Source organism: Alexandromys fortis, unplaced genomic scaffold (assembly GCF_014885135.2).
Source record: "Alexandromys fortis isolate MF-2015 unplaced genomic scaffold, M_Fortis_MF-2015_v1.1 scaffold_193, whole genome shotgun sequence".
In the NCBI taxonomy this organism is placed as follows: Eukaryota; Metazoa; Chordata; class Mammalia; order Rodentia; family Cricetidae; genus Alexandromys; species Alexandromys fortis.
Genome location: NW_026068083.1, coordinates 554324 through 581452, shown reverse-complemented (window position 1 = coordinate 581452; position 27129 = coordinate 554324). Strand labels below are relative to the sequence as shown.

The 27129-nt window shown below is 41.3% G+C and overlaps 3 protein-coding genes across 4 annotated transcripts in view; 2 read left to right on the top strand and 1 right to left on the bottom strand.

Moving 5' to 3' along the window:
* The window catches only part of Ccny (cyclin Y), a 73174-nt gene extending 72932 nt beyond the window's left edge, over positions 1-242 (bottom strand). For both annotated transcript variants that reach the window (XM_050122081.1, XM_050122082.1), the window contains exon 1: positions 77-242. In XM_050122081.1, coding sequence (XP_049978038.1) covers positions 77-230 — 154 coding nt within the window. In that variant the 5' untranslated portion in view covers positions 231-242. The remainder of the gene's footprint in view (positions 1-76) is intronic.
* Positions 243-1058: 816 nt separating this feature from the next.
* LOC126488540 (zinc finger protein 120-like) lies at positions 1059-8174 on the top strand. The gene is made up of 3 exons (XM_050122084.1): positions 1059-1193; positions 7786-7912; positions 8110-8174. The coding sequence occupies exons 1-3, from the start codon at positions 1122-1124 to the stop codon at positions 8172-8174; spliced, it is 264 nt and encodes an 87-aa protein (XP_049978041.1). The 5' UTR covers positions 1059-1121.
* Positions 1187-27129, top strand: part of Ccdc7 (coiled-coil domain containing 7) — a 196054-nt gene continuing 170111 nt past the window's right edge. The window contains exons 1-2 of the mRNA XM_050122079.1: positions 1187-8170; positions 25225-25362. The gene's annotated coding sequence lies outside the window, so the exon portion shown is untranslated. The remainder of the gene's footprint in view (positions 8171-25224; positions 25363-27129) is intronic.

Below are 27129 nucleotides of genomic sequence, written 5' to 3'. Positions count from 1 at the left end.
CCTAGTAGCCCCGGGCAGCGGATCAGCAAGACTCCAAGCCGCGCTCGGGAGGGGAGGGAGAGGCGGCGCCGCTCACCGTCGATGTTTTCCCGGTCGCTGATGTGCTGCAGGTTGCAGCCCGTGTCCTCACGGCTGAGGTCCGTGTCGGGCCGGTAGGACTCCAGCCGCGAGTGCGCATTCCTCCTGAGCTTGGGGCTGGACGACACGCAGCACGAGGTTGTGTTCCCCATCGTCGAGCGCCCGGCTGGTAGCCCCGGGGCGCGGGCGCGGTCGCGGGCGCAAAAGCAGGCCGCCCGCGCCCCGCGGAGGACGGAAGCCGCGCCGGCCCCGGGTCAGCAGCGACGGCGGCGGCGGGGCCTCGCCATGGGCGGCGGCGACAAGCGGGCGGCTACCGCTGCTACGGCCTCAGCCCCTGGTTCGCGGCGGAGAAGCCTGAGTCCGCGACTGCGGCCCAGGGCAGAGCTCAGCCCGCCGCTGCCATGGCGGGCGGCGCCGCGCAGGCCGCCTCCCACAGCGCTCTCGTTCAGTGCCCAGCTCGCAGCCGCGACTCCGGCAAGCGGTTCCGGTTCACGCCGAGGACACGCGAGCACGCGCGGAATAGCCGAGGAGGGCGGCAGGAGAGGGAGCGCCCCCAGCGGCCAGAGGCGAAAGGCGGCGCGCAAGCAGACGTTTGCTCGGCCCCGCCCCACGCCCGCCCGCGTCCGTCAGGCCCCGCCCCACGCCGGCTTGCTCCCGCTACACTTCTCGGATGGGCCCCGCCCCCTAGCCTGGGCCCGCCTCTCCCCTCTGCTCTGGAAGCAGATTTTCTTCCCCGGAAGACGAGCACTGGCGGGCCCCGCCGCGCTGCTTTCTGCTCCTCCCCTTCCAGGTCGTCCCGGCAGGAGGTAGTTAGTGGCGCCACCAGGGGGCGCCCACCGCACGGAGCCTTAGCACAGCCTCTTGTCTGAGGAAGGTTGGTGATTTCGGAGTGTCGCTGATACTGGAATCAGCTCCAGGTTGAGTTGGGAGCGCACCCTGTTCTGTCAGGCTGGAGGAGCACTTGAGAATAAGCCTGGCGACAGAGGCTGACGAATCGGGACGAATTAGCTGCAGTGTTCCGCGTTTTGGATTACACTTGTTTTATGTTTCAGATGCATGGATTTTGTGCTTGGGTTGGCGCCGTGAACCAAGATAAATGTTGGAAAGAATTTAAGGTGAGGAGAACAACATTCTCAATCTTTTCCAAATAGTGAAGGGGAGCTGGGGCTCTTTTAAAGTCCCCTACCCCACATAAACCAGGCGTGTGACTCATGCCTGTAATCGCAGCAGGGCAGAGAAGACTGGATAATCAGGAGTTCAAGATCGTAGTGAAGGAGTCAACGGAGGGAGGAATATGCATGGTCATCCAGGTACTAACAGGAGAAACGAGGAAACTGATGCTCACCTAGCGTTAGCAATCCATACCCGTCTTCTTAAAGGCTTTATATTGTTCACACCTACTCTTTTTTAAGCCTGTGCAGTTCATCCACCGCATGGGAGTGTTCATACTTTGCTGCTCTATAAGGAGTGGGGAGGCTCCATGCTCTGAGCTGTAATAATAATGTCATTTGTTGGAATGAGTGCCAAAATGCCTTGGGAAATGAATGGCTGCAGAGTGGTGGTGTTGACCAGATGAGAGAGGAAGTATTAAAGGGAAGTTCTAGAGAATTGCAGCCCTAGAGAGGGTGGGTAGATAGCACCAAGACAAAATAATGTTCTTTATTAAGGCTGTACTGGCCTTCCCCGTGTGAAATGTAAATGGATTGTACTATCTTTTCTTTCAAAGGGTTAAATGAGACAAAAGGAGTTCCATCTTTAAAGAGATTTGTGAAGATGCCATCTGGCAAAGATCCCTCCCCCTGTTAGCATTTTTTGTTTTGAAAGTATGTGCTCCAGGTTGTATACTGTTCCCCAAAGCTTCACGTTGCTTATCAACTGCACTGCTTTAAGTTAGCCAGTCTTATACGCATGGGAAACCAGGCTCTGACTTCTCAGAGTAGGGCCCGAGACCCCTTTGTGTTAGGAATGAAAACCTACTAGCACATCCACTTCACTTACCACTAAAAGCCATTTTGCAGAAGTTAAAACTTTTGTATTGCCCCATTTTCTTGTGACTCCCAGACCTGCTTCTAACAACGGGAATGTTGGGACATACGTGCAAGTCAGCAAGGGTACACATTGAGACTTTCTGGGCTAGTGTGTAAGGAGGCTGAAAATTACATCTTATGTTCTAAAAGCTTTGTAATGTGGGGCGCTGTGTGAGAGTGTGTGCATGACATATCCACTCGGACGTAGTGAATACCAATTTAATCATAACGTTCATAGTCATATTGATCTTATGTGTGGAGGTCACGAGAGAAATAGAAAAGCACCCAGGAAACAGCATGGTCTGCACATGAATCATTAGAAGAACTTTGGAGTGCAGGGATTTCAGGTCATTGAAATTACCCATGCTTACCAAATGATAGTCAAGTGTCTTGACATTTGTTGTATGCAAGACCCATTCATCCATGGGTGCTGATCTGATCTTTAAAGGCCCAAGGATCCTTTTTCGTTCTAAGTTGGCATTCTCATATGCCAAAGATTCAATTATTATATATATGTCTAGCTTCTGGGGCAGTTACCCCTATTTGCACAGCCTTAGTTAATCTTTGTAAAAATTCACTAAAAGGTTCTCTCTGGCCCTGTTTAACCTTCAGATATGATTCAACTCTTTCCTAGTTCCTGAATCCTGTCCTAAGCATTAAAAAGCTGCTGAGCTACATAGGGACAAGGTGTGTTTATCATAAAGAGCTTGATCCTGACGATCAGAGTAAAGTCCCTCGCCCAGAATTTGATTTGGGAAAATCTCAAGTCCTTTTTCTTTTCTTTTTTTGATTGTTGTTGCTCTAAATTTTTTGCCTTTTCCCTAAAATATCACCTCCAAAGCAACTGCGGTCCACTGTCTAGGACTGCTAAGGTAACTGAGTTCAGAACTTGTGGCCTTGCTTTGCTACTGGAAGCCCACATTTTGACCATTTCTCTAACAAAGGATGAATGTAGTCCATAAGCTACAATTGCCTGTTTAATTTCCTTTAGATCAGTCATATGTATGGATTCTCATGCATATTTTTTGACTACCTTAGGGCATTTTGTACCAGATGCTCTTTCTGATGCTATTATCGGAAAGGCAGGCAGAACTCTGGGTAAGGTATCCTGGAGGTTTTTGCACACTGATGAGGCTAAATTTTGCCTTTGTACCTTTTGTCCCTGGTCATCAAATTTGATAAATTCCTCAATCTTTTCAAATCTATTCACCACTGCCTTTTAAAAGTTTGGATCTTCTGTCCAGTGTTCTGTTCTAAGGCCCTCTTTGAGGATTCCAAGGTGTGAAGTCTGTCCAGTAGAAATAATGTCTCATCCTTGGACATGAGTTTTATAGAATGCATATTACCTTCCTGGAGAGACGTTCTATCAGTCAATCATAGTCCTTTGAGAGAGTCCAATTAATACATTCAAGAGTACGAATTCTCTCAGACAATGTCTCAACATTATCCTTCTCCATAGTAGTGATTTTCTTTTAGAAGAGTGGTATCAGTCTGTAAGGACTTTACCATTTCTAAAAGTGCCTCATTCTTGGCGCTATTATCAAACCATATTTTTAAGGAAAGAATATGGAGGACAAAAAACTAATCCCCAGAATCAGGTACAGTGATGTAGGAGGGAAATCATGTAAGTCTTGCAAAACCTCGTGAATGGTATAAGTGAAAAGTCTATTGAAACCCTGTATGGTTGAATTGTTCGTAATTTTGCCCTTTTAAGTTATAAATTTATGATTTATATTTTGAGTATTAAATCTTACCTGTGGTTTAGTTAGCTGGATTAGGTGCAATAACCATTACCTGCCAGTAGGTGTCGCTGCACACTTGCAGTTGTGTGGCTGGCTTGAATCTGAATCTGGCGCTAAATTCTGAAATATGCTCAAATTAAAAACAATTACTTAGTGCGAATCACAGACTGTGTGCTCCGCGAAGGTCCCTGACTGGTCAGCGACCACACAAGCACTAGAATAGCAAAAGCAGACAAGTTGTTTGAAACAGCGAACAGCTGGCTCAGACCAGCGAAGGCCGGGTCTCCAGGACATCTCGACTGCTGAGCCCACCTAAAGCCGAACCTGATCTGCTCACTGGCAGCCCTGGGCCACAGCTGCTCTAGGACCAGGAAAGGGACGCAGAGCGGTCGCCTGCGCGGAGGGCAGCTCTGGGCGATAGCTCCTTGGCCTCTGCAAGTGCAGAAAAAGCTGTGGTTGCTGCGGGCATTCAGGGGCCCTGGGAAAGCCTGTGTCCTGTCTGAATTTCCGTGGTGTGCGACTTGCGGGACTAGTGGCCACTGCTCTTGCACCATCATCACACACCGCAGCCTGCAAGAATGCGCTTCCAGCAGGACTGGGCCGCCCGCGCCCACACATCAGGACCGGGATTTTAATATCCAGCACGTTGGGCACCGCCTGTAGAAGTTATGTAGATATGGAAATAACCACGGTAGCTTAAAGTTAGACAGATATATTTTATTTATTATTAGGGGAAAACTCACACCACAGGAATGGAAGATCCAGGCTCTGCACAACCGTGGGGGAAGCTACACAGAGAGCGCACCTGGGTGGTACACAGGTTTTTATCTCCGGGTCCCAGAAAGCCAGGCCTAAACTAGGTTCCACCTCTTAAAGATTATTGGTTAACAAGGCTTTCCCCATCAGTGTAAGTCTCCCATCTGCCTAAGTGTCTAGACTTGCAGTCTCCTGTCTATTTAAATTGTTCAAAGTGCATGACCCTAAAAGAAACTTAAAGGTGATAGTATATGCAAAATGCAAAATCTTTCTAGGCTGCCTACTCTTTGAGGATTAGACAGAGAGAGAGAGAGAGAGAGATGAATGCTCTCATAAAGAGTTTATTATTAATTTCCAAAACGTGGGTAGTGATTTCTCCCTGGGAAGACATAGTAATTCTAGAGCATCTGCATTTCCAGCCTCTTAGGAAGGTGTTTCTGAGACAAGCTCTTTTCTTTTGACTCAGGTGGCCTTGATTTGAGACTATTGTACTTCAGGTCATGACCTTGTTGTTCTCTATATTACACCTGCAACATTTGTAAATTGAATGACGGTACCACCTCAGCGGTTTAAAATTATTCATTGAGTCGTGTGGTCGGCTGTCCATTGCAGTTACAGGAGAAGGATTTGCATGTGGAACATGGCTTCTGCCTCCAGACCAGAATAGCAGAAGTGAAGCAGGGTAGGCAATCCTGCTGCTGGAGTCACCATTATGAAAAAAGGACCTCATTGTGGAAGGAGGAGTTCAGTTGTAATTTCCCAGCATGTATTAATTCATGTCAGGTGGTTCAAGTCAGACCGGATTGGTGGGTGTACAATGTGAGAAAGTTATCTTGAAGCCATGAATAACTGAATTTTCAATTAGGAAACTTTACTGACCAGTCCTCCTTCACACATTTACATCAAATTAGATGTTTGCAAATCAGGAAATTGTTGTTACTCTGTGAGTCAGGTTAGAGATCTTAGCTGCCAACATGTGCATATATTCAAAATCAATCAATCGCTTATCAATGGCCTTCCCTCTACTAGAGAAGAACCTACTCTTTTTCAAAGTCATATAGTTAATCTTTTAAATCTTAAAAGCACGTTATTTTTATCTTTTTAAAAAGTCACTTATTGTCATCATGTTTTAATATTTTCTTTATGTTCATTAGTGCTCTCGTCTCTATTTGTTTCTGTTCTCCAATGTTTCTTGATTATTAATAATTTCATTCCTTTTTTCTCAAGCACCATTTTCATGTGTTTAGAGCAATATCTTCCACAGCCCAGCTTGCCTGAAGCTATGAAGTTGAGAATTGCATTGCTCACCTACTCCTGCCTCTGCTGCCCAGTGCTAGGAAGACAGTCCGACAACTTCTCACGGGCTGAGCCTCGACTGGTCTAAAGAGAACAGTGAATGACTGTCCTTCAATCTCTCTGACTTTTCCTGGGGAGTTACAAATGAAGAATGACCTGTGCAAGAATTGTGTTCACTCACCAACTTTGAATCTGATGTAGGCACTGTTCAGAAAGGGAATGGCAGGAAGGAGGGCGAGAGCTTTGATCCTTTGGCAGTAGCTGATGTTAGCAATGTGGAGTCAGGTAATCGATTTTAGATGCTCCAGAAAAGTCCTGAGTGGCCATTTCTTCAGCTCCACAGACCTGGGCAATCAAGAATCTGGATAAAGGACTGGCCACCATGTAACCAAATTACTGGAGTTACATTAGTTCAACCAGAATAGAAGATCATTATAAAAAGTTGTGGGCCTGCCTTACAGGAGTGTTATTTTTGAGGTTCAGGTTGACAGAAAGGCGACAACAGTCCTTGGTGTGCTCTCATTCAAGTCCCTAACCTCCGGAGCTTATGGCCCTAAAGCCTGTTCCAACTTTTCAAAATAATTATTTGACATGAAATCTACATCATATGTGGAGTCTCTCTCTTGCCTCCAAGTCCTACCATAGCTTCTCATTGTTTTCTAACCCGTGGCCTCGTTTTTGCTTTAACAACACGCACTGATTAAATGTGACCTGTTTGGCTGCTGGAATTCAAAACTAAGAAGCAAAGGGTTGGCCGCACTGGACATTGAGTGTGTAAGGGAATGTATGCACAAAGGACCCTGTGCCCTGGACAAGGAACAGGAAGTGCTCTGGGGGCATAGAAGAATGTGTACTAAACTTCCAGCTTTCCAGACTATGACCCTGACTGCTGGGTTGGAAGGGCAGAGCTGGCAAGGCCTATGCTGCCTGAGTCACTTGATCTCTACTGTTTATTATATGCTAAGGTCCAGCTGAAATAGAATGAAATGAAATTCATTTTTCCTTCATGCAACTGCTTATTATATTATCAGGCTTAGCTGGGTGGCCCTAAATAATGAGGGACTCTGGCAAGCCATAGGAACAGATGTACTAGCTTGCAGGTTCTTTTCAGAATTCTTTGCTTCAGCTGTAGGGAGTTGTAAGGAAGACCAAAGCCATGCCATGGTGAGTGTGGGGTGCTCAGAGCAGGTCAGTTGTACTGTCATTTCTGCTGGGACTTGAATGGACCATGAGCCAGACTGTGGTTTTGTTAGTCCTTGTGATGACCTGGGTGGGATTTCCTGGGGAAGGGAAGGCTCTGCAACCTTGACCTGGAGGATATGATGCTTATAATATCCACTGTCCAGTGTGCCCATACAGGCATTGTTGTGGTGCATGGTGGGAAAATGGATTTGAAAAAGAAGGTCTGGTTTCTAGAGGTTCTGAATATTGCATTCCACTTTGAGGTTTGTGTTATGTTATTAAAAGTTTACAAAGTTGTAGAAAGAGGAGATGTGGATCGTTTTTCAGAAATATTTTATTAGAATGCTTTTAACTTTCTGCTACCACCAGTCAGCATGGTGTGACTCATTGATTCAGTTTAGTTCCTATAAATCATATAAAAGATACAGTAGAAGCAATTGCTATTCATTGCTGGGCTGGTTTGCCACCCTTTTGTCTGTGTAGCGCTGGCTATCCTGAAAGCAACTCTGTACAAGAGATTTGCCTGTGACTCAGAGATCCCCTTGACTCTGGCTTTCAAATTGCTGAGATTAAAAGTGGGCCCGTATTCCTGGCCTTATTCTTTTTATTTTATTGTATGTTGGACCTTGAATGTAGGTATCTGTCTACTTTTACCATGTTGTTAGTATCATGCTCCCTGTTGTACACATGTATGAACATTTCAGAATGCAGTGACCTATGATGATGTGCATGTTGACTTCACTTGGGAAGAGTGGATATTGCTGGATTCTTCCCAGAGGAATCTCTACAAAGAGGTGATGCTGGAGACCTACAGGAACCTCATTACTATCGGTAAGATTAAATCTTCCTTCAAGGTTTTAAATAAGGGGACAGCTTTTCCTCATTTTTTGAGCTCTTCTACAATCTGATTGGGAAAGAAGAGTGAGGTAAGTAAATTGGGCATGTTTCTAAGGTTTACTGAAGGTAGTAACTTGAATTGTGTACAGTTTTCAATAATATACCATATATTTTCTGGTACTATTTTTTAGGATACAGTTGGGAAGACCATAATATTGAAGAACGTTGTCAAAGTTCCAGAATTCATGGAAGGTAATTATCATGTGCAACCTGGCACAAATGTGCCTCTGAAGAAATTGTAATGCCTTCTAGATGTCTTAAACAAAAGCAAGTATAAAAAAGCACAAGTTCATGTGCATTGATGATTATTAAATTATCACAAAACCATACTCCTTAGTTATAGATAGGTGAATTTCATTTGCAAGGCACTCACAAGACAAGAAAGAAAATGCCTTAACAGATTTCACCCTTTGAATCCCAGCTCCATGAGAGCCATGCTATAGAAGTGCCAATGTATTAAGTTTCTTACCACCCATATTTAGAAAGGTATATATGTTGAGTATGTGATAAGCACGTCTCCAAAACTTTCTAATAAACAAATGGTGCATAGTTAAGCTAGTGTTACCCATATGCTTGCTGTGACTGTACTAAATTTAGTTATGGGTCAGTTAGAGTCAAGAGTCAAGGGGCAGTCATTGCTGAGAACTTAATACCTATACTACATGTCTATGAGGAATAGAAATTCAAACTATGCTATTCAATGTGTAAATCTTTCTATTTGTTATTCATTCATTACTTGGTACATCACATATTATTCTATATACAAGTCACATTACCGTAGGGATATTAGCAGACATAACATACCACATATGAATGCCTGAATTTTTCCAGGTCTCTTCAAATATGTAAAAAACCTCATATAGAAAAAAGATTCTGGGCTGGGTGGTGGTGGCGCACGCCTTTAATCCCAGCACTTGGGAGGCAGAGGCAGGCAGATCTCTGGGAGTTTGAGGCCAGCCTGGTCTACAAGAGCTAGTTCTGGGACAGGCACCAAAGCTACAGAGAAATCCTGTCTCGAAAAAAAAAAAAAAGAAAGAAAGAAAAAAAGATTCTGTAAATGTGATCCAAGTAATAGAGGTTCCTATATCAGATGTCTCTTCAGCAATGCAAAACAACCCCTATAAAGGGGAGCAACATGAATACAAACACAGTAATAAAACCATAAGAACTTAATTCTTTTCACAATTGAACTAAATCATGAAATTAATTCATACACATATAAAGATTCAACAGTGTATTAAATGTGGTAAAGCTTTTACATGTGCCAATTATCTTTGCAGCCACAAAAGAAGTCATACTGGAGAGAAACCCTATGAATGTAATCAATGTGGTAAAGGCTTTGCACATCACCGTAATCTTCAAATGCATAGAAGAACACATACTGGAGAGAAACCCTATGAATGCAATCAATGTAGTAAAGCCTTTGCACACTATAGTCATCTACAATGCCATGAAAGAACACATACTGGAGAGAAACCCTATGAATGTAATCAATGTGGTAAAGCCTTTGCAGTACATGGTAATCTTCAAACACATAAAAGAACACATACTGGAGAAAAGCCCTATGAATGTAATCACTGTGGTAAAGCTTTTACACAATGCAGTTCTCTTCAAATGCATAAAAGAACACATACTAGAGAGAAACCTTATGAATGTAATCAGTGTGGTAAAGCCTTTACACAACGTGGTCATCTTCAAGGGCATAAAAAATCACATACTGGAGAGAAACCATATGAGTGCAATCAATGTGGTAAAGCCTTTGCACATTACAGAAAATTTCAAATACACAAAAGAACACATACTGGAGAGAAACCCTATGAATGTAATCAATGTGGTAAAACCTTTACACGATGCAGTGGTCTTCAAATACATAAAAGAACACATACTGGAGAAAAACCTTATGAATGTAATCAATGTGGTAAAGCCTTTACATGTCATTCCAGTCTTCAAGTGCATTTTAAAGGAATACATACTGGAGAGAAACCTTATGAATGTAATCTATGTGGGAAAGCCTTTGCCTATCACAATTATTTTAAAATTCATAAAAGAACACATACTGGAGAGAAACCCTTTGTTTGTAATCAGTGTGGTAAAGCCTTTGCACAGCAGAGTCATCTCCAGCGCCATGAAAGAACACATACTGGAGGTGTGAGTCTAGAACCTTTTAGGAACTAGGCCTGAGCCAGGACCTCTGCCAATCTGGGAGTAAGTGAACCTGGATCCTCCGAGGATATAGGCAGGAATCAGAAATCTCGGCAGGACCAGGCATGAGTCTGTAACGTCACGGAGAGTATGCCTGAGCCAGGACCTTTATGCGTTAGGGCATTGGTCTGGGACATCAAAGGAAATAGTTAGAAACCTGGAACCTCTGCAGGTCCGAGTGTGAGTCTGGGACCTCTGAACAAGTAAGCAGGTCCTCTGCAGGTTTGGGCACACCTGAGCCTGGGACCTCTGAAGCAGTAGGCCAGAACCAGAAACCTTTCCAGGTCCAACTCCAAACCAGGGACTTCTGCAGGAGAGAAGCCAGACCAGGATTTACAGATACAGGTCAAAGCAGACAACCTAGACCAAAGTTGCCCTGAGGCAAGGAACTCCATCTTGGGCCACAAATTCCACAGTAGTGGGACTGAATGAGACTCCTAGGACAGAGAGGGCCTGAGGAAACAAGCTCCACCAGTAGCAGAAGCCAGGAGGAAATCCAGTCCTGGGAGCCAACCCAGTCCCAGAACACTGGAAGATCAGAACTAAGCAAGCGAACAAATCCAGAATCAATGAGCTCCACCAAAACAGGTCCAACTCCAAGCCAGGGACTTCTGCAGGAGGGGATCCAGACCAGGATTTAAAGAAACACATCAAAGCCAGCAACCTAGGCCAAAATAGGCCTGAGACAGCAAACTCTAAGGGAGCAGAGCAAAGCACAGGAGCGCTGAGCTATCTCCAAGAACAGGAGTAACCAATGCGATAACTAAAACTGTGACCCTCACTGTACCATGAGGAACAACCGTCTGAGATTTGGATTCACTGGCACCTAGAAGATTATTCAACAGAATCTCAGGGAGCCCCAGCCACACCCATTAAAGGAAAAGATGAGTAGAAAAGGTAAGATCACATGCTACAGCACAAAAAGCAAAACATTATCAGTAAAACCTAAAGACCTCACAACAGCAAAACCTGAGCAAGCAAATATGGATGAACCAGAAGAAAATGACCTAAAAAATAACTTCAAGAGAATATTTGAAACTCTTAAAGAAGAAATGAGAAATCCCTTAAAGAAATGGAGGAAAAGACAAACAAAAAAATTGGAAGATATCAGCAAATCACTTAACGAAAACCAAGAAAAAGAAATCAAACATATAAAAGAAACTTTCCAGAAGTTGAAAACTGAAATAGAAACAATTAAAAAAAAACACAAGCTGAAGGTATTATAGAAACAGAAATCATGAGAAAAAGATCAGGAACCACAAACAAAACCATGAACAGCAGAATACAAGAAATGGAAGAGAGAATCTCCAACGCTGAAGATACAATAGAGGAAATAGACTCATCAGTTAAAGAAAACATTAAATCTAACAAAAGCTTAACCCAACATATCCAGGAAATATGGGATACCATGAAAGGGCTAAATGTTAGAATAATAGGTATACAAGAAGGAGAAGTTCAACTCAAAGGCACAGAAAATTTATTTAACAAAATCATAGAAGAAAACTTTCCCTACCTAAAGAAAGATATGCCTATGAAGATACAAGAAGCTTACATAACACAAAATAGACTGTATCCCAAAAAAAGTTCTCTTGCCACATAATGATCAAAACACTAAAACATACAGAGTAAAGAAAGAATATTAAGAGCTGCAAAGGTAAAAGGCCAAGTAACATATAAAGATAGACCTATCAGAATTATACATGACTTCTCATTGGAGACAATGAAAGCCAGAAAGTTATGGTCAAGCATAATGCAGACATTAAGAGACCACTACATGGCCAGCCCAGACTACTATACCCAGCAAAACTGTTGATCACTATAGAAGGAAAAAAACAAGATAGTCCATGACAAATCTAGATTTCACCAATACCTAGCCACAAACCCAGCCCTACACAAAATACTAGAAGGAAAACTCCAACCCAAGGAAGATAGCTACACCAACAAAAACCCTGACAATTGATGACCTCATAACAGCAAATCCCAAAGAAGAAAAAAATGGACAAATTAATATTACCAATGATGAAAACTAAATTAACAGGAGATAGCAACCACTGGTCATTAATATCCCTTAATGTAAATGGACTCAACTCACATATAAAAAGGAACAGACTAACAGATTTGTTACAAAAACAGAACCCATCCTTCTTCTGCATTCAAGAAATGCATCTCACCTTCAAAGACAGACATCATCTCTGAATAAAGGGTTGGGAAAAATACCAATCAAATGGACCTAAGAAACAAGCGGGTGTAGCTGTCCTAATAGCTAACAAAGTAGACTTCAAGCTAAAATAAGTCAAAAGAGACAAAGTCATTTTATATTAGTCACAGGAAAAATCCATCAAGAGGAAATTTCAATACTGAACATCTATGCCCCCAAATACAAGGGTACTCTCATATGTCAAACACTTCTAAAGTTTAAATCATATGTTAAACCCCACACACTAATAGTGGGAGACATCAACACTCCCCTCTCACGACTGGACAGGTCAATCAGACAAAAAAAATGAACAGAGAAATAAGAGAACTAACAGTTGTTATGACTCAAATGGACTTAACAGACATCTATAGAATATTCATCCAAACAGAAAAGGATATATACCTTCTTCTCAGCATCTCATAGAACATTCTCAAAAATTGCCCATATATGCAGTAACAAAACAAACCTCAACAAATACAAAAAAAATAACCCAATGTACCTTATCAGATCACCATGGTTTAATACTAGAAGTACACAACAATACTGATTCCAGAAAAACCACAAACACATGGAAATTAAACAATGCTCACCTGAATTATCAATGGGTCAAGGAAGAAATAAAGGAGGAAATTAAACACTTCCAAAATTTCAACGAAAATGACCACACAACATACCCAAATGTATGGGACACAATGAAAGCATTGTTAGGCAAGTTCATAGCACTAAACACCTACATAAAGAAGCTGGAAAAATCCCACGCTAGTGAATTAACAGAACATTTGAAAAGTTTAGAACAAAAAGAAGCAAACTCACCTAAGAGAACTAGACAGCAGGAAATAATCAAATTGGGAGCCGAAATCAACAAAATAGAAACAAATAAAACTACAAAGAATGAGACAAAGAATTGGTTCTTTGAGAAAATCAACAAAATAGACAAACCTTTATCCATTCTAACCAAAAGGCAGAGAGAAATCAGAAATGAAGGGTGGGACATAACAACAGACAAGGAGGAAATACAGAGAATCATTAGGTCATATTTTTGAAAACCTGTACTCCACAAAATTGGAAAACTTAAAGGAAATGGACAACTTTCTGGATAAATATCACTTACCAAAATTAAATCAAGACCATATAAGAAAATTAAACAGACCTATAACTGCTGAGGAAATAGAAATAGTCATCAAATGTCTCCCAACCAATAAAAGCCCAGGATCAGATGGTTTCAGCTTAGAATTCTACAAGACTTTCAAAGAAGATCTAATACCAATACTCCTCAAATTATTCCACACAATAGAAAGAGCGGGAACATTGCCAAACTCTTTTTATGAGGCTACAATTTCCCTGATAACCAAACCACAGAAAGACATTACTAAGAAAGAGAATTACAGACCAATCTCACTCATGAGCATTGATTAAAAATACTAAATAAAATACTGGCAAATTGAATCCAAGAACACATCAAAACCATCATCCACCATGATCAAGTCGGCTTCATCCCACAGATTCAGAGATGGTTCAACATACAAAAATCTGTCAACGTAATCCACCATATAAACATGCTGAAAATAAAAACCTCATGATCATCTCATTAGATGCTGAAAAAGCTTTTGAAAAAAAAAAAAAAGCAACATCACTTTATGATAAGGTCTTGGAGAGAGCAGGGATACAAGGAACATACCTAAACATAATAAAGGCAATATAGAGCAAGCCAACAGCCAACATCAAACTAAATGGAAAGAAACTCCCAGTGATTCCACTGAAATCGGGAACAAGATAAGGTTGTCCACTCTCTCCAAATCTATTCAATATAACTCTTGAGGTCCTGGCTAGAGCAATAAGACACCAAAGTGAGATCAAGAGGATACAAATTGGAAAAGAAGAAGTCAAACTCTCAAATGTTTGCTGATGATATGATAGTTTACATAAGTGATCCCAAAAATTCTACCCAGGGACTTCTACAACTCATAAACACTTTCAACAATGTAGGAGGATATAAGATTAACTCAAAAAAAAAAAAAACAGTAGCCCTCCTGTACACAGATGATAAAAGGGCTGGGGAAGAAATCAGAGAATCAACACGCTCACAATAGGCACAAATATCTCGGAGTATCTCTAATCAAACAAGTGGAAGACTTGTATGAAAAGAACTTTAAATTTTTGAAGAAAGAAGTAGAAGAAGACACCAGAAAGGGGCAGGATCTCCCATGCTCTTGGGAAGGCAGAATTAACATAATAAAAATGGCAATCTCACCTAAAGTAATCTAGAGATTCAGCGCAATGCCCATCAAAATCCCAGCAAAATTCTTCAAAGACCAAGAAAGAACGGTACTCAACTTCATATGGAAAAGCAAAAAAAAAAAAAAAACAGGACAGCCAAAACAATCCTGTACAATAAAAGAATTTCTGAAGGCATCACAATCCCTGACTTCAAACTCTACTACAGAGCTACAGTCCTGAAAACAGCCTGGTATTGGCATAAGAACAGACAGGCAGACCAATGGAACTGAACAGAAGACCTGGATATAAATCCATACATCTTTGAACACCTGATCTTTGATAAAGAAGCAAAAAAATATCAAATGGAAAAAAGAAAGCATATTTAACAAGTGGTGCTAGCATAACTGGGTATCAACATATAGAAGAATGAAAATAGACCTATGTCTATCACCACGAACAAAACTCAATTCCAAATGGATCAAAGACCTCAACATAAAGCCAGCCACTCTGAACCTTATAGAAGAGAACGTGGGAAGGACACTTGAATGCAATGGCACAGGGAACCACTTCCTAAATATAACTCCACAGACACTGAGAGAAACAATTAATAAATGGGACCTCCTGAAACTGAAAGGTTCTGTAAAACAAACGACATGGTCAACAAGACAAAATGACAGCCTACAGAATGGGAAAAGATCTTCACTAACCCTGCATCAGACAGGGGTCTGATCTCCAAAATATACAAAGAAAAGAAATTGGACATCAAAAGATCACATAATCCAATAAAAAAAATGGAGTACAGAGCTAAACAGAGAACTCTCAACAGAGGAATCCGAAATGACTGAAAGACACTTAAGGAAATGTTCAATATCCTTAGTCATCAGAGAATGCAAATCAAAACCATTCTGAGAATCCATCTTATTCCTGTAAGAATGGCCAAGATCAAAAACACTAATGACATCTTATGCTGGAGAGATTGTGGGGGAAAGGGAACACTTCTGCATTGCTGGTGGGAATGCAAGCTGGTACAACCTGTTTGGATGTCAGTTTGGCGATTTCTCAGAAAATTAGGAAACAACCTTCTTCAAGACCCAGTAATACCACTTTTATATATCTAAAGGATGCTCAATTGTGCCACAAGGACATGTGCTCAACTATGTTCATAGCAGCTTTGTCATAGCCAGAACCTGGAAATAACCTAAATGCCCCTCAATTGAAGAATGAATAAAAAATGTGGTACATTTACACAATGGAGTACTACACAGCAGAAAAAATAATGACAGCTTGAATTTTGCAAATGGATGGAATTAGAAAACATTATTTTGAGTGAGGTAACCCAGACACAGAAAGACTCACATAGATCTGATCTACATGGGAAGTAGAAAGTATCAAAAGACAAGATCTCCTGAGTAAATTGGGAGCATGGGGACCTTGAGGGAGGGTTGAAGGGGGGAGGGAGGAGAGGCAGGGAGGGGAGCAGAGAAAAATGTAGAGCTCAATAAATATCATGGGGAAAAAATACCCCCCAAACACATAGCAGAAAGAAAAACCTTTAAATGTAATTAATGGGTTAAAGCCTTTGTACATAAGAGTCATATTCAAATATAGGAAGAAAACAACACATACTGAAGAGAAACCCTATGAATGTAATAAGTGTGGCAAACCCTTTACTTTTATCAGTAAATTTGAAATCATGGCAAAAAGTAATACTGTACAATAAAATCCTGTACAATAAAAGAAATACTGCAGAGAAAACCTAAAAATATAGCCATTGTGGTAAAGTTATGCACTTTACAGAAGAGTAAAACTTTTTGTGTGCAATAAATATCTGAAAGACTGCATATGACAGTTGTCTTTGAATACATATTAAAAATACTGAGATCTTTTTGTTGGTTTGGTTTTGTTTGGTTTTGCTTTTGCTTTTTCGAGACAGGGTTTCCCTGTTTAATAATCCTACCTGTCCTGGAACTAACTCTTGAAGACCAAGCTAGCCTCGATCTCACAGGGACTCACCTAGCTCTTCTTCCTGAGTGCTGGGATAAAGGCATGTGCTACTTCTGCCCAGCCATTACTGACATCTTATAATTTTAAAGTATTTGGTAAGATCTTTATACCACACACTTGCATTCAGTTACACAATATTATTTTGAAAAAATAATTGAAAAGAATTTGAAAGAAATTAACAGTGGCAAAAAATCTGTTTAAACTTTATAATTTACCCCAGAAACTCATAGAAAAAAATTAATTTATGAAGCCCTATGTTTTACACGAAAGGGTCAGTTAAAGAAGCAGATGGCAATGCTAAAACCAAAATCAGTGAAAAACCCACACTTTGGCCATGGAATCAGAGTTAAAGAAATGCTCTCTATCTCTGACCAACTGAGTGTGAACTCAACCAATTTCCAAGCAGGAAAACCAATGAATTTCTGAGCAATTCCAACCATAAAAATATCCTTGGAAAAACTCCAACCCTAAGAAACCCCATATAAAACTTGTGCCTCTTCAGCTGACTGCTGCCCTTTTCCACTCTGGGAGACACAGATAATCTCCTGGATTTCTTCCTCCCAAATAAATCTTTTGAATGAGTTTTGGATGAAGATTTTCTTTTGCTGGAACAGAGAAGTATCTCTGCTTGGAAACATACTAGTAGAACACAGCACAGATAAAGGGACACCTCTGCTCAGAAACTCCATCAGGGGAGTAGAGCAGAAGTACAGGCATTTTGCTTGACCCAGAACAGATGGCTACATTTTTATAGGTGTTCCCCATTAGTAGAGTGAAACAGAGAAGTAACAATTTGGTCCAAAGCTGAGATGAAATGGACATTACTGCTGGGAAAATCCCTAGTGTGATGTAGGAGGTCCTTCTGTCTTTGTGTTGCTTTCATTGTTTAATAAAGAAACTGCTTTGGGCTCCTGGTAGGGCAGAACGTAGATAGGTAGAGAAGACAGAACTGAATGCTGGGAAGAAGAAAGCAGAGTCAGAGAGATGCCATGGATTCTCCACCTGAGACAGATGCTGGTTAAAATCTTTCCCGGTAAGTCACTGCCACATGGTGATATACAGATTAATAGAAAAGGGTTAAATCAAGATATGAGAGTTAGCCAATAAGAGGCTAGAGATAATGGGCCAAGCAGTGATTTAATTAATACAATTTCTGTGTGATTATTTCGGGCCTAAGCTAGCTGGGCAGCCTGGACAAACAAGCAGCCCTCTCCCTTGAAACACTAGGGGAGTGGAGCAGAGCAACAATGGACATCTCTGCTGCGAAGCTCACTTAACAGAGTGCAACAAAATGCAGCTGTTTGGACTTGGAGAATGGGATAGGCACCTCCTATCGGCAGGCATATTCCCCATCAGAACACAGCTTCAGGAATACCATGTCTTCTCAAAAATGATACCTTTCCCCTCCAATCTATATATACTCAGGATACTTCCTTTCACATATATAGGCATAGCCTGACTTCGAACTTAAAGCTCCTAAGTCTTTACCCCATCAATCCCTGGTTGTAGTCTGAGGGTGCTGTTCATTTCCTGGCTGGCCAGACTCCAAAAATAATCAAACAGAAACTGTATTATTTAAATGACTGCTTGACGGATAACTTAAGCATACTGCTAGCTAGCTCTTATATCTATGATTTTATATTTTACTATGAGGTTCATGGCCTACCAGCAAGGTTCTGGCTGGCAACTCTCATCTTCCTCCTCTGGCACCTCCATGGCTTTTCATTGACTCTTCCTACTCCCTCTATACATCTCTTCTAGTCTGGCTGTATTCTGTTAATTTTTTAGGGTTATTGGTTATAAGTAGTTATTGCTAATGGTTAGGAAAAAAGCTAAATAAAAGTGATTAATAATAGAAACAATTTTAATTAATACTTTGTTCATTTTCATTTTTATTGTTTTCTTTTTTGAGTCTTTATCATAATAACTTTATTATTTAAGACTTTACATTGTGTAGTTTGTCAACATACAGAAAAAACTAACAGAAGAAATGAAACTAAATATTTCCTATTTTGACTACTTTTATTAAATTTTTCATATACGTCTTCCATTAAGCTTTTCATCTTAGTGTTATTTTTGGCATATATTCATTCTGTGTACAAATTTCCATACACAAATGATCTTCGAAAATTCTTCTATATGAAGTCATATCACAAGCATGCTCAAAAGGATACAGTTAACAGATCTGCATATTGTTTTCTTTTTTTTTTAAGATTTATTTATTTATTTATTTATTATGTATACAGTATCTGTCTGCATGTACACCTGCATGTCAGAAGAGGGCACTAGATCTCATCATAGATGGTTGTGAGCCACCATGTGGTTGCTGGGAATTGAACTCAGGACCTCTGGAAGAGCAGTCAGTGCTCTTAACCTCTGAGCCATCTCTCCAGCCCTTGTTTTCTTTTTTAATAAAATATTTTCACTATGGAACTCTCACTGGCCTGGAACTCACCATACAGCCTGGGTTTTTGTAGAACATCAGCGAGATTTGCCCAGTTTGTCTCCAGTATACCCAAATATTAGGTAAGGATAATAGAGACAACTTACTTGGATCTTTTTGGGTGAGATTTCAAGACAGGATTTCTTTGTGTAGTCTTGGCTTTCATAGAGGTAGGTCTGTGTACCAGGCTGGCCTTGAATTTACAGAGATATAGCAGCATCTGTCTGCCAAGTGGTATAATTAAATGCATATACCACCACCACCTAGTACTACCTGGTTCTTTTAATTGGGTTAATAATATGAGTGGGTGAGAATGCCTGATCAGGGTAGCCATGACACAGGGTTTGATGCTAACTCCAGTAGGACCAGTAAATCCTGTCTCGTTATTTCTCACATTTTTGGAAAGACATTTGCTTGCAATTCCTGCTTATACAGTTAATATTGTTTTCTTCTTGGGTTGCTGAGGGAGTTGAAGACTAGACGGTTATAGTTCCAGTTTTCCTTGTGTACAAGACTCAGAAAAGAAACTCACTAAAGAGGTGTAAAGACGGGGTTGAGAGACATCAAAAGACAGTTTTGGATGGTAATGCAAGTTAGAATCAAAATTGCATTAGGACTTGCTAAATAAAAACTTTGGACTTGCTAAAATATGTTAGATAATGAAATACTTTCTTTGAATTTGTTAAATGCTAATGAACTAGCCATTGTTGATGTAGGTATTACCTGCATTAATTGTATATATTTATTATACTTATTGTATATATTTTCCTTGTTTTAGTTATAGTCTTTTTATTTTAGACAAGAAAGGCGAAATGTGATATGGCAAAAATCGTTAGCCATAGAGGGGTAGTGTGGCCAGCACACACCTTTAATCTAAGCACTTGGGGGATAGAGGGAAACATACCTCTATTAGTTCCAGGCCACTCTGGGCTGCACACAATTGAACAAGTCTAAAAAGGAAAGAGCTATGCGGTGTTAGCTACCACCTTCAATCCCAATATTAGGTAGGTGGAGTTAGAAAGGCAGAGAGAGAAATATCATGAAGGAGGATACAGGAGTTCATGGAATTCAGTCTGAGTATTTGTAGAGACTCAATCATTGTTTTGGTCTGAGGTAGAGGTAAGAAGTCGTGGCTGGCAGTTCTGCTTCTCTGATCTTTTCACATTTTCCCCATATCCGACTCAGGATTTTTATTATTGAACCAATTAGGATTTTCACAATGGTGCCATTGTTACTTTGCTCCAGGACTGGATTTGGAGGCAGAGCAAGAGGTGAAGATCTGCTGTCAGAACAAATACTATCGCCAATAACATCGCTGACAATTGTAAAACTTGGCTTGGTCTTTTGAGATTAGGTTATACTCTTTACCCAAATGCTAGCTTTGGACTTGGTATGTAGCCGAAGCTAGCCTCAAACTCATAGGAATTCTCCTGTTTCAGCCTTCTGAATGCTTAGATATAAGGTATGACCATCACACCCACCAGAGTCTAACGAATTTCTATAAGTCAAAATAGAAGGAAAAACTATGCTATTTTCATTATTTAGTAGAGGGAAATATGCCAGCATGTTTTATTAATGTCATTTTCAACAAAATCAAGGTTTTGTGAAAAAAAAATTCATTTAGGAAATACAGCTGAAGTTCTAACAAGGCAAAGGCTTCCTTAATGATGCCCAGAGTTCACTTTCTCAGAACCTGCTATACAGTTGCTAGACATTATTCTAACACAGATTCAACTCCTTTCATCCTTTCTCGTATTAACAGCCACAGAATGAGGCACAGAAAAGCCAAGTTAACTGTCCCTCACCACCAGACTTTAAACCCAGAAACTCATGTGTGTCATAGAATGCTTCGCAAGTGATGTTTGTCATCAGATATGCTAAGCTGCATAGCAATAGATAAACCTGCTATAGAGCTACATTTGTGACTGCCAATCAGTACTCACCTGCGGATCTTCCAAAGGTTCCTGGAGAGTAAAAACTTTCTACACAGGGAAAAAGCTTCAATAAGCTGAGTACTTCTTTATCTAACATACTTTAGCAGACATAAATATCTGCTTATTTATGCAGCAACAGATATTTATCAGCACATCATCCAAGCCAGTGACCCTGCTGGTACCTCAGACCGCATATTCCAAAGGAATCCCGGCTCTGCTCATTTGCTATTGCACATAAACAAAACCTTTTTCTTCATTCCCAGAAAATAAGTGACCATTAAATGTACGTACCTAGCGCACTCTCATGACATTGCAACCTCAGGGCTACTCCTAATGTCAGTCATTAGAGCAAGAAATTGCTTAAAAACACACCTCTCCCTTAGCATCCCAAAGCATTTTATTTACTTTGGTTTTTATGTCTTTGTTTTATTTTCTGTGAAAACCTATAACTGTCACTCTCCTCTTCCTTTCTGGAAAAGCCACTGCTCCTTGTTTGCTAGCAGGGCACGGCAAGCTTTCTGTTGGCTTTTTTTTTCCCCTCCGTTTCTTTTTTCTTGGTTTTTTGAGACAGAGTTTCTCCGTAGCTTTGGAGCCTGTCTTGGAACTAGCTCTTGTAGACCAAGCTGGCCTCAAACTGACCCAGATCTGCCTGCCTCTGCCCCCTAAATGCTGGGATTGAAGGTGTGCGCCACCACCGCCCGCTTCTGTTTGCTTTTTAAACATATGTGTTTAAAATAAAAAAGTGTGGCATAGGTGTTCTAGGCGCCCATGATCTCTGGTACCTATAGGCCTTCTTGTAGCTGCTTAAGTAGCAGAGCTGACTTGCCCCCTGTGGTCTTTGCTGCGTTTTGTGGACGCGTGAGAGCGCCTGAGGAGCCAAGGGTCACGTGTCACGCCCCGTAGTCCTTTCGCAAAGGATCACGGTAGGCACGCGCCCTGTGGTCGGTTGTTACCACCCTGGGCGCAAAGGCCCGCCTTTCCCTTTCAGCACAAATGTCTGTTTGTACTGGGGCAGTGCTGTTGTCTGGAGAGTTTACTGGCTTCTTCCAAAGAAGTCTAGGAGACTAGGACTTTACAACTTTCTCAGGCAAATAGATTCTCACCTTACAGCCTGCCTCCTCGAAGCCAAGCCATCCAGTAAGACAACTTACAACAGCGTCTGCAGGTAACACTCCTCTAAGAAGGGAAGGGGCGGGTTAGGCACTACGGCAAGTGCTTCCTTGCTGCTGAGTCCTGATGTACAACCGTCACCAGAGCCACTGGTTCCTCGGGTTGCCAAATCAAACACAATTCGTTGTTTTCCCAAAATGGCCCTCCTGACCCTGTCACATTTTCGTGCTCAATATTTTAGGCTTAAAATGAGCAAATTAACCTGGTGAAATAAAATCACCAAATAACTGTTAATCATGGTGGGAAATGAAAGGGAATAAATGGTGACAGCCGAGCTGCCTCCTAGACTGTTAGAAGGAGGGCTCCATCTTTTATTTATTGGAACTTCGTGGATGCATTTGTTAGGGCCTGTCTCTGATCTCTAAGTGTTGTGACCTTTTTGTTACTCATTACTTAGAGTAACCCACACGTTTGCGCCATGAAAGTATTTTTTTTTTTTAATATCTGCCTAAAGAACGTTGCCATCTTTAAGACCCCTTCTTGTTGGGGGCTGGAGAGATGGCTCAGAGGTTAAGAGCATTGCCTGCTCTACCAAAGGTCCTGAGTTCAATTCCCAGCAACCACATGGTGGCTCACAACCATCTGTAATGGGGTCTGGTGCCCTCTTCTGGCCAGCAGGCATACAGACTATTGTATAAATAATAAATAAATAAATATTTAAAAAATCATTAAAAAAAAAAAGACCCCTTCTTGTTTCTCAAGGGCATTTGTTCCGCAGCTGGATCTCTGCCACTCGGACCCTGTTTCCCATTGGTTCATTCCCATCGCTTTGTGTGTGTGTGTGTGTGTGTGTGTATGTGTGTTGCGTGAGGCTAGTGTAACAAGGCAGGACTGATTGTGTGGCTTGAAATGAAAGATGATCATCCCCTAGTTCTGGAGCCAGACGCTCAAAGTCAAGGTGGTTCCAGGGCAGGTTGCTCCTGGGGAGTCTTAGGGAGACTGTATAGCTCCGCTCACCTCTGAGCTTGTTCGCAGCCATCACTGCCCTTGTCTTGGAGACATATCGCTCCAGTATCTGTACCACATGCAGGGACATTCTCTTCTCTATGTGCTTATATTGTGTATTTACTCTGTGTAAGAAAGCCCTTGAGTTGAGGTCTCTTCAGGTCTAACATGAACCCAATCTGATGACATCTACAAGTAGACCATCCGGTCACACGTACAGGTTCTGGATACGTTTGGATAAGAATACATTTCAGCCTCTCACAAGATGAAATGTTTACTTCTCCTCATTAGGAAACTCCCCTTGACCACATTTCTTCCCTCTAGGAATAGAGCATTGAGTCCCTATTACAGTTAAGTTTCTCTAGAGTTCCTGTATTCCTATGCCCTCTACTTCCTCCCGGACAGCTCTCTAGAAAAGTTAAGTCAAGTAGGCATTGGAGTCTTTCATGTTCCAGACAATGGACTTCCATGTTTTTGCTCACACATATTTGAAATTTACATCCCTGTCTCTGGATGTGCATAGTGAAATTTTTTATAAGAAGCCTCTTAGACTTCTACCAGAAATGTCTGCTGTTGGCTTAAGTGCTAATTAAAGCTCGCAAGTAAAACTATTTCATTTTTATTTATGTTTTAATATCCTGACCACAGTCTCCCTTGTCTCCTCTCACCCCATCCCTATTCCATCCACCCACTCCTCCTCTATTTCTATTCAGAAATGGCAGACCCTTTTAAACCCACAATTGTATCAATAAGCACTTGTCACTGACATTAGAAATCATGTCCAATGTATTTGAGAAATTGGGTCTTTAAAACCTTTATTAAAATGGTTTATTTTACGCCATCACTAATGTTTTAATGAAAATAGGTCTTGCTTCATACAATTTACTGTGATTATGGTTTTCCCTCCCCAAACTCCTCACAGATCTTCCCACCTCCCACCCACCCAAATCCTGATCCTTTCTTGCTCTCTCTCATTAGGAAACAAACAGGCATCTACAAAAGATATATAATTAAGTAGAATAATTAAGATAAGCAGAATAGGACAAAACAAACAAGAAAAAAAGCCTAATAAAAGAAAAGAACCTAAGAAAAAGCCTTAGAAAAGCATTGATACAGAAACATACACATTCACACTTAGAGAAATCCCATAAAAACACTAACCTGGAAACATGGTATATACTCAAAGGACCTTTAAGAGAGAGAGAGGGGGGGGAGAATGAGAAAGAGAGAGAATGAGAGAGAAAGAGAGAGAGCCATAGCAAAAACGTTATGAGACAAAGAACCTCCAAAACTGTCATTGAATTCTTGGACTGGCCATTTACTGCCAGTATCGGGCCTGCCCTTGAGTGGTTTGTGTACTCAGCGAGAGTCTATAAGAGAACAGTAGTTTTTCCATGTGTGCACAATTATCAATTAGGGAGAGCTTCTGGATTTGTGATGGTGGCTCGTGTCCACCGTTTGCCCTGGTCCTGTCTAGCATAGACACACTCAGGTTTGTGCATGCTGCCTCAACCTGTATGAGTTCATATGTGCGTGAGTCCTACTGTGTTTAGAACGTCTTGTTTTCTCGGTGTTCTCCATGCCCTCTGGATCTTAAAGTCTTTCTGCTTCCTCTTCTGTAGGATTCCCTGAGCCCTGAGGGGAGGGATTTGATTGAGACATCCCATTAAAGATGAAGGTTCCAGGGTCTCTCACTCTCTGCATGCTGTCCAGCTGAATGCCATTGCTATTTTTTTGTTATTTCGTGTTCTATGCTAAGATAGTTTACTATGTTCACCGATGGTGATATTTCACACGAATGTGTAAGCAAGATACAAAGAACTTTTTCCAGAATTTCTGACAAGTTAAAAATCTTACCACGCTTTTATAAATATGTTGAATGACCCTCTTAATATTAGATAGTGGGTACCCAAACCTGAATCATATTTGTTTTGTTCCAGCCAATAGATCCTTATGTTTTCTCTTTTTATTTTGTGCATATGTTTAATATAAAATTTTCTCTTTATCTTGTTGTTTTTAATTAGCATTAATTTTTGAGAATTTTATGCAGCGCCTTTTGATCATATTCAACCCTTTAACTTCTCCCAGATACAACTCCCCTTCCCTAACCTCCCAACTCGTGTCCTCTTTATAGAAAACCACCGAGTCCAAAGAATCCAGATCCTCCTTGAGAGTAAAGTGCGTTCCCATCAAGCCAACACAGCATACAGTCCAGACCCTGCCTCCAAGATGACGAAAGCTCGGAGGGGATAACAGATCTTGCAGCAGCACAGTAAGTAATCCTGCTTGATACAAAGAATGGTTTCTCATCACATGGAATCCTCTTTCTCCTCTGAGTTGTACTGGAATCTAAGTCCGGAGGCTCAGTGTTAAAGAAAGACCTGACGCTTGAGCCTTTCTTGGGCTTCTCCAGCTCTCTTGCCAGAAAACTGATTGCAGTGAGCTCTTTGTGGTTTTTTATTTTTGTTTGTTTGTCTTCCTGTTCAAGGTGAGTAGAGATGCCTGTTGGAAGAGGCTGCTTGTTCATTCCGGCCACCCAGAACCAAAATAATCACACAGAAACTGTATTAATTAAATCACTGTTTGGCCCATTAGCTCTAGCTTCTTATTGGGTAACTCTTGCATATTAATTTAACCCATTTCTATTAATCTGTGCATCACTATGAAGTCATGACCTACCAGCAAAGTTTCAGCAGGTCTGTCTCTGGCGGCAGCTCCATGGATTCTCCCCAACTCTACCGTCCTTCTCCCTTGCTATAGGCCAAGCCAGTTTCTTTATTCATTAATCAATAAAAGCAACACATAGACAGAAGGACCTCCCACACCAGATGCCATCTTGGATCTGCCTTCTAACAGGGAAAATCCTGAACTGGATCCTGGGAGCTGGAGTGAAGCTGGACCTCAGATGGGTGGGAAATCACACAGAGATGGTCAAGAAGCTGGCGATCCAAATGGATCACACCCTTAGTGCGAGATTAAAAGGATAGGATTGACTGTTGTCCACTAAGGAGCAAAGACCTAAATCAAGAGTGAAAGTCTCGGCCTTGTCTTCCTGGAATGGACAGGAGCTGGGGAAGGATGCACTTTGAACTGTAGACAGGACTTCCCATGGAGAGAGGCAAGAGGCTTGCTTTTGAATGGGCAAGAGGAGGTGTGGCAGAGCAGGCAGTGGGAACTCCCTATTCCCTGGCTTGACAAGTGGCAGGAGAGAGCTCCCAGTTACTACAACTCACTGCATGAGTGCCTAGAAAATGCTGAGGCCAGGAGTGAGGAAACTGGTTAGGATTTGAGCTGATCATCTTTCTGTGGCCAATCTCCTAAGTTCAAAGAGTGCTCAGTTTGGAGGACCCAACTAAAATGAATCGTCCTGAACCTGGCTAGCCTCGCTAGACAGGCCTGAACTCCTGATGATAAGGAGTGACTGCCACACTCCTGGTTTGAGGCAACCTGGCCATGAGACTCAGGCCACTTGGTCATCTTCTTTCACCACTTACTCTGACTGAGCTGGTGGTGGCAGGGGACTTGGACTCTAGCCCCAGGTCATAGCTTCAGTCCCAGCTCATTCCTTTTGCTGATTGATTTTTTGAACTGTGTGTTTTTTTTATTCCTTAATGAGTTTGAAATTTTGATAAAATATATAATCTGATGAGGAGAAATATTAAATGGTATCATTCATTTCTCCCCTCCTTTTTAGGTTTCATGTTCTCTCTGAAAGTTTTATTTTTCCCTTTTAGATGCTTATGTTTCTTTCTGATGTGTTTTTGTTTGTTTCCTATGAGCATTCTGAGACTATTTTGATCTGTACCTTCTGGTACTCTTTAGGTCTGAGAAATTCATCTTTATTATTTGTTGGAGTATTTCTTCCTCTGTGCTTTCTCTTTCTCTTATTATCTGTCTGTCTGCATTTGCGAAGTTCAACACATTTGTTCAGCTTACCCTTCGTCTCTCTACTTTCTCTCTGTGTAGCTTTGCTTTTTTTTTCTTTTTTTTCCATCTTTTTCTTTTTTTGTTTTTTTTTTAATTTATTTATTTATTTATT